At 45.2% G+C, this 12,056-nt stretch overlaps 1 protein-coding gene across 1 annotated transcript in view; it reads left to right on the forward strand.

Annotated features, from left to right (window-relative positions):
* The first annotated feature begins 3,838 nt into the window (after window positions 1-3,838).
* LOC119524030 (mediator of RNA polymerase II transcription subunit 12-like) overlaps window positions 3,839-12,056 on the forward strand; it is a 39,711-nt gene continuing 31,493 nt past the window's right edge. The window contains 14 exon segments of the mRNA XM_037822710.1: window positions 3,839-4,092; window positions 4,709-4,818; window positions 5,027-5,213; window positions 5,346-5,505; window positions 5,989-6,170; window positions 6,360-6,470; window positions 6,578-6,832; window positions 7,228-7,374; window positions 7,536-7,633; window positions 7,767-7,905; window positions 8,124-8,255; window positions 8,588-8,714; window positions 9,160-9,389; window positions 9,738-9,818. Of these exon segments, the coding sequence (XP_037678638.1) occupies window positions 3,994-4,092; window positions 4,709-4,818; window positions 5,027-5,213; window positions 5,346-5,505; window positions 5,989-6,170; window positions 6,360-6,470; window positions 6,578-6,832; window positions 7,228-7,374; window positions 7,536-7,633; window positions 7,767-7,905; window positions 8,124-8,255; window positions 8,588-8,714; window positions 9,160-9,389; window positions 9,738-9,818 (2,058 nt within the window). The 5' untranslated portion in view covers window positions 3,839-3,993.

Here is a 12,056-nt window from a genome sequence, read left to right on the forward strand (position 1 = left end):
CACAGTTTCCAGTTAACCTTCTCTTCTAAATCATTAGCTTCTATTTTGGAGGGTCTGAATCTGTCTTCCTATCCTCTCCTATCCTTCTCCCTTGGTTCTCTCACCCTTAAATCTCTGTCTTGGAGGGTGGAAAATAGTCTTGGCTCACCAGTGAGCTCCATGGACATAATAAGCACTTTGCTACAATTCTTTCACCATTAAATATGTTCCTTAGACAGAAGCAATGTGTGGAATCCCATTGTTGTAGATTGAATTGTGATCCACACCCCCATTAAAAAACGTATGTTAAAATCCTAAACACTGGTGCCTGTAAATGTGACCTTATTGGGAAATAGGATCTTTGCAGATGTAATTAGTTAAAGATGAGGTCATACAGGATTAGGGTATTTCTTTAAGAAGAGGGAAATGTGGACAGAGATACAGAGACACAGACCCGGAGAGGAGAATGCCATGTGAAAATAGGCAAAAATCTGGGCTCCTGTGGGGTACTGTCTTTCCTCGGACCTAATCAGAACCAGAATACCCACCCTTAGCTACTGCCTGAGCTGGGTCCCTGTTGAAAGTGGTGAAGAAATCTTTGGTTATTCTGGAAACAGAATAATAATAATACTCTTCAAGCTCCTCATCTTCCCTGAAATCTGCTTCCCTTCCTGTGTTCCCTTCTTCTATGAATGGCAGTGTCACTCTCTCAGGCACCCAGACTTGAAGCCTCAGAGTCATCTTCAATTTCTGCCTCTCTCTGGCCCTGAGAAGCCAATCAGCTCTGCCTCTTTGGTGTTTCTCCCAGCCGTCTCCTCCTTTCCATTAACATAGTCACAGTGTTAAATCAGGCCCTCAATGCCCCTAGTCATGATGATTACTAGAATCCATGAACTGGTCTACCTTTCTAAAGATCTAAAGGATTTCCAGTTCATTCTTTGCGCCATTACCAGATTTACCTCCCCGCAAAACACAGAGCTGATTGGAGACACTAGTAACAGAAATAGTTTATTCAGCAAACATTTACTGAGCCATTACTATGTGCCAGGTATGTGCTTATGTTCTGAGACTATACAGATGAATAAGACATTCTCACCCTTCTAGGAGCTCAGAGGGGGAAGACATAAACAAATAGTCTAATACCATGAAATATGTTCTATAGCATAGATATGGAGATACTACAGAGTGTGTGAGCATGAAAGAAGTAATTCAGTTTACCAGGCTTGGGGGTAGGAGGTAGTTCAGGGAAGGCTTTGCTGAAGAGGTGCTATTTGAGTGAAGTCTTAAAGAATATGTGGAATCTTGAAGAATGAGTAGAATTTTACCAGCCAGAAAAAGGGTAGGGCATCAGGCAGAGGAAAAGAGCACTTGACTGTGAGTCTGAAGAAATCTGGATTATAGTTTTCTTTTCATAGCTATTATCTAAGCAAATAATTTCTCTCTCTGGGACTCACTGGTAAAATGAGAAGGTTGTATTGGAAGACCACTAAAGTCTCTTCCAGCCCTGATATTCGAGGATGAATTGATTTCCTAGAGTTGTTGTAACAAATCGTCACGACCACAAACTGGTTGGTTTACAACAACAGAAATGTATTCTCTCATGTTTCCGGAGGCCAAAAGTCCGAAATCAAAGGATCAGCAAGGTTGGTTCCTCCCAGAGGCTTTCGGGGAGAATCCATTCCATGCCTAGGTTCTTGTGGCTGCCAACAATCCTTGGTGTTCCTTGGCTTGTAGACACATCACTCCAGTCCCTGCCTCCAGGGTCGCATCACCTTCTCTCCTTTCTCCTTTTTCTCTCTCTCTCTCTCTCTCTCTCTCTCTCTCTCTCTCTCTCTCTCTCTCTCTCTCTCTCTCTCTCTCTCTCTCCTTTTCTCTTCCCTTCTCTTCCCTTCCCTCCCCCACCCCTTTGGTTTTCCCCACTAGTCTTTTTTTAAGAGCAGTTGTAGGTTTACAGAAACCTACAGGAAGTATGGAATTTCCATATACCTCCCACGCACACATACAGATTTCCCTATTATTAACGTTTTACATTGGTATGATAGCTTTGTTAGAATTCATGAAACAATATTGTTATAATTATGCTATTAATGTTTAGTTCAGTGCTTATACTGTGTTGTACAGCACTGTGGAGTTTTGTGTGTGGAAACTCACAATCTAAAATTTCCTTTTTTATCTCTCTTTGAACATGCATTTCAGTGGTATTAATTGCATACACAAAACTGGGCCTCCATCCCCATCATCCATTACTAAAACTCTCCATCACCCCTTTGCTTCTTTTTTAAGGACTCTTTGCACTGGATATAGGGTCCACCCTAATCCAGAAAGATCGCATCTCGAGGTCCTTACCTTAATCAATTAATTGCATCTGCAAAGACCCTTTTTCTCAAACAAGTTCATATACAAGGGTTCCAGGTGGACACATCTTTTGGCAGCCACCATTCAACCCACCACAGAGGGCATTCTGCAACTTAAAAGTCTTCGGAAACTGAATTTAATAATAAAAAAAAAAAAGTCTTCAGAAACTAACTGTGGCCTTAAGGATAATGTCCAAACTCCCATCATCAGCCATATTGAATATATCACATGCATCTGCTCTCTGACTGGAATTAGCCACTCCCTGATTTTTTTGTGGATTAAAATCCTTCAGGATCAGATCAAATGTTACCTCCTCCAAGATGTTTTCCTTTCTCCAATCAAAATTAATTTTTCTTCCCATTGTGATTAAATAGCATTTTGTACTTTTGTTATAGCACTCTGGCTGTCTTTTCTCTAAAAGGCAAAACCATAGTAGAAAGAATATTGACTCTAGATTCAAGGAAGAATTATGCTCCTAACTCTGTTACTCTTTAGCAAGTCTATTGCCCATCTTGGAAAATCAACTTCCTCATCTGTAAAATGGGGCAATAATAATTCCCAACTCATGGGGTTTGAGGATTAAATGATGTAACGTCTGTGAAGCATCTGACACCCAGTAGATACCTCTTTCGCTAGAGCAAGGTTGTTTTTGTTTTTAATAAGGATTTTGCTGTCTTGAATGCAAACATAATTTTTTTAAAACGCATTGCGTTAGATACAGCCGGTGGAAACACGCTTCTAAACGGGAGAGCGACAGCGGACGATGGACAGGATGACACGGGCCAGAGGAAGCCTCAAACAAGACTCCTCTCTGGTTTTGTTTTTTAGGCCACAAGGTCTGTATACCCACAGGAAACTGAGCAAGGGTTTTTAACCTCGGGGTTCACGGACACGTAGGGGGATACAGGAATGAGCTTCAGAGGGTCTAAGAATCTCCCGGGATGGCATACAAAAGTATGTCCATGTGCGCATTTTAAGGGGGAGAAAGTCCACAGCTTTCATCAGCATATTAAAGGACTTGAGAATCAAAAGAAGTTACGAACCTCAGTGCTAGACGTTGAAGGATTAAAGCCAGTCTTTCATGGTTTAATAGGTGCTTTCTTATGCATATGTAGTTTCTAATCTTCACAACAGGTCTTCGAAGGAGGTATTAGTACATCCACTTGTCAGATGCGGAGACCAAGAAGCGAAGAAGTGGTTGGTAGAAGGCCGAGTTCCGAATCAATTCACACATTATTGAGCACCTTACTGTTCTTAGGCCAAGAACTGAGCTAGCGCTGGGGACCCCATTCCAGTCAGAGTTCAGCACGACGGCTGTCCCCTGCTTTGCCCAGCTGTCCCCTGCTTTTCCCAGCCGCGGTACTTGGCTCACAAAGGTTTCATAGATATTCGCTGAGTGAACTCGATTTTCTGGCGCGGAGCTCCGCCTCACGCCGGGCCAGGACCCGCCCCGTCGCAGTCGGTATTGTCCGATGGTTCCCGGCGTCCCTCGGCTTCACTCGGCAGTTTCCGGCAACGATCGAGAGTTTCTAACGTGCCCTCTTGCTGTCTCGGCCGCTGTCCGCCCAACCGCCGCCCCCCTTCTCGGCTCCCTCTTCCCTCTTACCCCCCACCTCAGCCTGGCCCTGCTGGCGCCTCTGGCGCTACGGGCTGAGCAAGATGGAGGCCTTCGGGATCTTGAGCTACAAACACCGGCCTTTGAAGCGGCCGCGGCTGGGGCCTCCCGATGTGTACCCTCAAGATCCCAAACAGAAAGAGGTACGTTCGAAAATCCGGGCTCGTGAGGGAACAGGGGCAAGTGATCAGCACGGCGGAGGGGCGGGGGTAGGCATTGCCGGTTTGCGAAATGAGAGGAAAGGAGTTGGGGCTGGGCGGTTAGGTGAGAGCGAAAGTCCCGAAAGGGTTGGAAGAGTGAAGCGGGCTGGTGTCGGAGAGGAGAATTTGGGGGTGGGGTGAGGGGCTCCTGATTGTGAATAGGGAATGACGTAGGGCGCTCCTCCTACACACACACACACACACACACACACTCAGAAAGCTGTCACACACACACACACACACACACACACACACACACACACCCTCAGAAAGTTGTCTGCCGAGGTTGCTTGGTGAGGTACTGCAAGTCGCTGAGGAAGAGTGATGTTGAGGAAGCTCTGAATGGTTGGGAACCTTAGAGACTGTGGGAGTGAGGGTGGGCTCCAAATGAATATAGGGCCTACCCTTAAATAACCATCTGTTCTACTCAGAATCCCCCTCCTAGCTTTTTTTCCTTGTTCCCTTCCTTTCTCCTGCCCTTCTCTCCTGCTGCTCTACCCCTCACCCTCACCACTACCCCCAGGAAAGAAAAGGTTAAAATGTCGTTTTCTTGCCTCAGGATGAACTGACAGCCTTGAATGTAAAACAAGGTTTCAATAACCAGCCTGCTGTGTCTGGGGATGAACATGGCAGTGCCAAGAACGTCAACTTCAATCCTGCCAAGGAGAGGCAACCCTGCCAGGCTAAAGGAAAAGGCTGGAAGAATCTGAGAAGGAGTAAAGGCCCCAGGTTGTGAAGACCTAAAGGGACAACCTAAATGGCTGAGTTCTTTTCCTTCCTAATCTAATAACCACATTGGTGTTTGCCCATCAAAGGCACGACCACCTGTCTGCCCCTTCTGCCCACCCTGAGGTGTAGTTTTCTTCCCTCAGATCAGTTCCAACTTCAGCAGCATTATCGCAGAGAAATTACGTTGTAACACCCTCCCTGACACTGGTCGCCGGAAGCCCCAAGTGAACCAGAAAGACAACTTCTGGCTGGTGACCGCACGGTCCCAGAGTGCCATTAACACTTGGTTCACTGACCTGGCTGGCACCAAGCCACTCACACAACTAGCCAAAAAGGTGAAGTACTGTTTTCTGTTCTTCAGGCTAAGGGAGGAAGTGTGGGTACCCCCCTCCCATTCCCAGATTAAGTTACACGGGTGCCCACTCATGGGGTTAACAGAGGCCTCATTATTTTTAATGTCCATCCAGGTCCCCATTTTCAGTAAGAAGGAAGAAGTGTTTGGATACTTAGCCAAGTACACAGTGCCTGTGATGCGGGCCGCCTGGCTCATTAAGATGACCTGTGCTTACCGTGCAGCAATCACTGAGACCAAGGTTAAGAAGAGACATGTCATTGATCCCTTCATGGGTGAGTAACTCCTAATACCAGATGTACCCCTGATCCCTTCAGGGAGTGATAGACCCCTGGAATTATTCTCCTTCTTAATCTAGAACCCTGGTTTCTGCTTGTATCTTGCACTCATTAAATTACTAGCCATCGAGTATTCTGAGTCTCTACTATGTGCACATACTGAGCTGTAAAGATGACCAGTGCATAATTCCTGCCCTTAAGAGGCTTATAATCGAGGAGGGATGCTAAGGCACATGTAGAAATAACAAAATTAAATGGGGAAAGTGGTCACTGTCAAAAAGAGGAGGCAGAAGGTATTTTGAGATGTCAGTGAACAGAAAGATTACTTTCTTTGGGGGATACCTGGGAAGGCTTTAGGAAGGTGGCATGTAACTTTAGCCTAAGGATTTAGAAGTATGGTGAGTGGGGGTGGGGTAGGGGAGAGAAGATAGCCAAGCAGAGGGACAGTGTGAAATAGCCCTGGTTTCATCTTTCCTCTAGGATGGACTCAGATCATCACCAAATACCTGTGGGAGCAGCTACAGAAGATGGCCGAGTACTACCGGCCAGGGCCTGCAGGAAGTGGGGGCTACAGTTCCACTATTGGGCCCTTGCCCCATGATGTGGAGGTGGCAATCCGGCAGTGGGACTACAACGAGAAGCTGGCCATGTTCATGTTTCAGGTAGAGAGTAGGGCATGTAGTGCAGGGGGCACTGGATTGAGCGTGGTCTTGCTCCTGCCAGTATAGAATAGAATCTGCCTGCCACCTGCCCCTGTTGTGGTTCCCTTCATCCTTTCAGTTACTTTATCTGCTTCATCACCAGTAGTCCTTAGGCTGAATTAATATTCTTCCCACCCCTGGGACCCATAGGATGGAATGCTGGACAGACACGAGTTCCTGACCTGGGTACTTGAGTGTTATGAGAAAATCCGTCCCGGAGAGGATGAATTGCTTCAACTGCTGCTGCCGCTACTGCTTCGGGTAAGACCCTTAGGATTTGGGGGTAGAGGGGAATTTGAGGAAGACCAAAACTTTAGAGCAGTGGCCCTTGGAGAGAACTGGGGGTTCTGATCATCATGTCTTCACAGTACTCTGGGGAGTTTGTTCAGTCTGCCTACCTCTCCCACCGCCTTGCCTACTTCTGTACCCGGAGATTGGCCCTGCAACTGGATGGCATGAGCAGCCACTCATCTCATGTTATATCTGCTCAGTCAACAAGCACATTGCCCACCACTCCCGCTCCTCAGCCTCCAACAAGCAGCACACCCTCTATACCCTTTAGTGACCTGCTTATGTGCCCTCAGCACCGGCCTCTGGTTTTTGGCCTCAGCTGTATCCTACAGGTAAGTACTAGGTGGCCCCAAGGAAGCATTGAGAGGGACTATGAGAAGAGTTGGGCACCCATCCTGGAGAATGGGGGTGATTCTAAATTGGCAGTGGGAGTAGGAACTGAGTACTTGCCTGGAGATTGTTGCTTCTCACTAAGGGGTGTTTGGGGGTTGGGGCAACCCCTTTAGAGGGTTTTTGCCATCTTTTCCCTTCCGGGGCCAAAGAGTAGGCCCAAAGCCTTTTCAGAAAGCGAGCCAAGGGAAGGGCTCAGGGATGGACTGATGCCTGCCCCAGGGACTCAGTCAGAATAACTTTTTGGATTCAGAAGCTAAGAGTTGGGTCTTAACGGTGGGATGCTGGAGAGGTGGCCATGGTAACTGAACTTGACTTCACTGTTTTTGTCTGGCAGACTGTTCTCCTGTGTTGTCCTAGTGCTCTGGTTTGGCACTATTCACTGACTGATAGCCGAGTTAAGACTGGCTCACCACTTGACCACCTCCCTATTGCCCCCTCCAACCTGCCCATGCCTGAGGGCAACAGTGCTTTCACTCGGCAGGTGAGTCTGACCAATAGCCTGGTACTCCCAGGTTGGGATATAAGGCCAAATTACTCTTTCAGAAATAGTGATTTGGAGTCTGCAACTTTTATTTTAGCCTGGGGCCTTGACCTTTTATATGCCTCAGTACATCCTTAAAGCCTTCCTTCTTGATGTTGCAGGTCCGTGCAAAGTTGCGGGAGATTGAGCAGCAGATCAAGGAGCGGGGACAAGCAGCTGAGGTTCGCTGGTCTTTTGATAAGTGCCAGGAAGCCACTGCAGATGGGTGCCAGTGGACAGATAGTAGGAAGGGTTTTTGAGAAAATGATAGGGGTGGTAAAGACATGTAGCTAGACCTGAAAATAAGAAGACATCAGGTCTCCAGTAAGTCCCCTTTACCACTTTTCCTCCTTAGGGTTCACCATTGGACGGGTGCTCCATACTCTGGAAGTGCTAGACAGCCATAGTTTTGAACGTTCTGACTTCAGCAACTCTCTTGACTCCCTTTGTAACCGAATTTTTGGATTGGGGCCCAGCAAGGATGGACATGAGGTAAGTAAGAAGGAAATAGAAGGAGCAGAAACATCACAAGAGCAACATTGGGGTGTGTAGGAAAGGCATGGTGAAACATGGAAACTGGGGGATGTCCGAAGAGATGACCTTCCTGGGCCCGGGATGTTTTAAGATGAGGTTTGTCAAAGAAATGTGCACTCAGTTCTTTGTCCCCAACCCTACCTTTTTCATCATCCCTTTCTTCCTTTGGTCCCCAGATCTCCTCAGATGATGACGCAGTGGTGTCATTACTATGTGAATGGGCTGTCAGCTGCAAGCGTTCTGGTCGGCATCTTGCAAAGGTGGTAGCCAAGCTCCTGGAAGAGAGACAAGCAGAGATTGAGGCTGAGGTTAGGGGAGTCAGAGATAAGAGAATGAGACTGGCCAGCGGGAAGGTATCTAACTGGGGTTGGAGTCAGAGAAAGTGAGGTGGCAGTGAGATCAAAGTTGAAGGTGTGAGAATAAAGAAGTGGTAGAGAACTTAAAGGGAAAGTTAAGGATATTAGGGAGAAGTAGAGAGAGTAGTTGGGAGATGGTAGAGAAAATGAAGGTCAGAGGCAGGGGTGGAAGTTAAAAGCTTAGGGTGGAGGCAAAATAGGTGGCAGTTCAAGAGTTCTGCATTGAGGAGCAAAGGAACAGCAGGGTAAAAATTGATCCTACAATTTGTTCTCTCTCCTTGCAGCGTTGTGGAGAATCAGAAGCAGCAGATGAGAAGGGTTCCATCGCCTCTGGCTCCCTATCTGCTCCTAGTGCTCCCATTTTCCAGGATGTCCTCCTGCAATTTCTGTACACACAGGCTCCCATGCTGAGTATGGACCCCTGCCACCCTCTAGTTACTTTGGCCTAGACTCAGTTGCCTGTCACTGTCATCCAAAAGTGTCATTAAGGGCTTTCTGCTGAATATTTCTGCCCTGGGCTTCATACAGAGTGACTTGTAGATGTAATTCTAGTCCCTGATCATCTTACAGTTGAACAGAGCAGAGCAATCAAGAGAAGAATAAAACCAAGAACACGTGATTAAAGTTTTTTCATCATATAAATGGCAGCCAAGATTAGGTTCCTTTTTGAGATGGTGTATGGGGCAGCGGGTTCCCTGACAGTTTTTATGATTTTTGTGTTTTTTTGGGTAGTTCCTATATACTGCCTGCCTCAGGTACTCTAGGAGCTCCATGCCTTAGGTGTGTCCCTCCTCCCTCTTTCTGCCCATGTCTTTTGGGCTCACCTAACTCATCTTCCCTCTCTCCCTCTCTCCAGCGGACCCCTGAAGTGAGAGCGAGCGGGTGGAATTCTTTAACTTGGTATTGCTATTCTGTGAACTGATCCGACATGATGTTTTCTCCCACAACATGTATACTTGCACCCTCATCTCCCGAGGGGACCTTGCCTTTGGAGCCCCTGGTCCCCGGCCTCCCTCTCCCTTCGATGACCCTGCCGATGACCCAGAGCGCAAGGAGGCTGAGGGTAGCAGCAGTAGCAAGCTTGAGGTGAGTGCGCTTTTCCTTGCCCTTCTGACATTCCCATCTTCATGGCCTCCAGGGGCCTCTGAGATGTGCCTTTGCCTGATGACAACAGCAGTAGTTGCTCAGCACTTGGTAGTTTCCAAAGCACCCTCACATCAGTTAAATTTTCCTTCCATCTTCACATCCCTGTGAGGTCCTCTTATCCCCTTTTTAAAGGTGAAGGAAACCGAGGCCCCTACTGGTTAAAGTGAACGGGCAAGGCTCAAATCCAGATCCTGTGCTTTTCCCAGTGTGTTCTCCTTTCTCTTATTGCCCTGCCAAGTTTCTGGATGGTGGGGCCAAAGCAACTTCCCTTCTGTTCTATGTCCTTAGGATCCAGGGCTCTCAGAATCTATGGACATTGACCCCAGTTCCAGTGTACTCTTTGAGGACATGGAGAAGCCTGATTTCTCAGTAAGTTTGATCCCAAGTGGAGAAGAATCCAGCTCCTTAGAGCCTCCTGTTTTGCCTCTTTGTGCATCTCTGAATTCTCAATTTGATTCCATTGATCAATATGTCTATCTTTGTGCCAGTACCATGCTGTTTTGACAACTGTGGCTTTATAATAAGCTTCAAAGTCAGGGAGTGTAAGTCCTCCCAATTCGTTTTTCTTTTTTAGAGTGTCTTTAGCAATTCAAGGCATCTTCCCTTTCCAAATAAATTTGATAACTAGCTTTTCCAAGTCTGCAAAGTAGGTTGTTGGAATTTTGATTGGGATTGCATTGAATCTGTAGATGAGTTTGGGTTGAATTGACATCTTAATGACATTTAGCCTTCCTATCCATGAACATGGAATATTTTTCCATCTTTTAAGATCCCCTTCTATTTCTTTTAGTAGAGTTGTGTAGTTTTCTTTGTATAGGTCTTTTACATCTTTGGTTAAGTTTATTCCTAGGTACTTGATTTTTTTAGTTGCTATTGAAAACGGTATCTTTTTCTTGAGTGTCTCTTCAGTTTGTTCATTTCTGGCATATAGAAACATTACTGACTTATGTGCATTAATCTTGTATCCCGCTACTTTGCTAAATTTGTTTATTAGCTCTAGTAGCTGTATCGTCGATTTCTCAGGGTTTTCCAGATATAAGATCATATCATCTGCAAACAATGACAGTTTTATTTCTTCTTTTCCAATTTGGATGCCTTTTATTTCTTTGTCTTGCCGGATTGCCCTGGCTAGCACTTCCAGCACAATGTTGAATAACAGTGGTGACAGCGGGCATCCTTGTCTTGTTCCTGATCTTAGAGGGAGGGCTTTCAGTCTCTCACTATTGAGTACTGTGCTGGCTGTGGGTTTTTCATATATGCCCTTTATCATATTGAGGAAGTTTCCTTCAATTCCTACCTTTTGAAGTGTTTTTGTCAAAAAGGGATGTTGAATTTTGTCGAATGCTTTTTCAGCATCTATTGAGATGATCATTTGATTTTTCTCTTTTGATTTTTTAATGTGCTGTAATACATTGATTGATTTTCTTATGTTGAACCATCCTTGCATGCCTGGAATGAACCCCACTTGGTCATGGTGTATGATTTTTTTAATGTGTCTTTGGATTCGATTTGCCAGTATTTTGTTGAGAATTTTTGCATCTGTATTCATTAGGGAGATTGGCCTGTAGTTTTCCTTTTTTTGTAGCATCTTTGCCTGGTTTTGGTATTAGATTGATGTTAGCTTCATAAAAGGTATTAGGTTGTTGTTCCATTTTCTTTGATGTTTTGAAAGAGTTTACGACTGGTGTCAGTTCTTTTTGGAAAGTTTGGTGGAATTCCCTTGTTAAGTCAGCTGGCCCTGGGCATTTATTTGTGGGAAGCTTTTTGATGACTGATTGGATCTCTTTGCTTGTGATTGGTTGGTTTCAGTCTTCTGTTTCTTCTCTAGTCAGTCTAGGTTATTCATATGTTTCCAGGAAATTGTCCATTTCCTCTACATTATCCAGTTTGTTGCCATACAGTTGTTCATAGTATCCTCTTATACTTTTTTTAATTTCCTTTGGTTTATGTTTGTCATATATATTTTTTCCCTCTCTCTCTTAATGTCCTTTAATGTACCCATACTGAATCTCTTTAGTGCTGAACCTTTCTCCATCTCTCTCCTTTCTTTTTTTCTCTGTTGGTAGGGCTCTGTTTAGTATCTCAAGTAGGGCAGGTCTCCTGTTAGCAAATTCTCTCAGCATTTGTTTGTCTGTGAAAAATTTAAGCTCTCCCTCAAATTTGATTGAGAGCTTTGCTGGATAAAGAATTCTTGGTTGGCAGTTTTTGTCTCTCAGAATTTTAAATATGTCATGCCACTGACTTCTTGCCTCCATGGTGGCCGCTGAGTAGTCACTGCTTAGTCTTATGCTGTTTCCTTTGTATGTAGTGAATTGCTTTTCCCTTGCTGCCTTCAGAACTTGCCCCTTCTCTTCAAATATTTGACAATCTGATCAGAATATGTCTTGTAGTGGGTTTATTTGCATTTATTCTATTTGGAGTTTGCTGGGCATTTATGATTTGTGTATTTATGGTGTTTAGAATATTTGGGAAGTTTTCCCCAACAATTTCTTTGAATACTTTTCCTAGACCTTTACCCTTCTCTTTCTCTTCTGGAACACAAATGACTCTTACATTTGGAAGTTTTATATTATCTATCATAGCCCTGAGGTCCATTTCAATTTTTTT

Source organism: Choloepus didactylus, chromosome Y (genome assembly GCF_015220235.1).
Source record: "Choloepus didactylus isolate mChoDid1 chromosome Y, mChoDid1.pri, whole genome shotgun sequence".
NCBI lineage: Eukaryota > Metazoa > Chordata > Mammalia > Pilosa > Megalonychidae > Choloepus > Choloepus didactylus.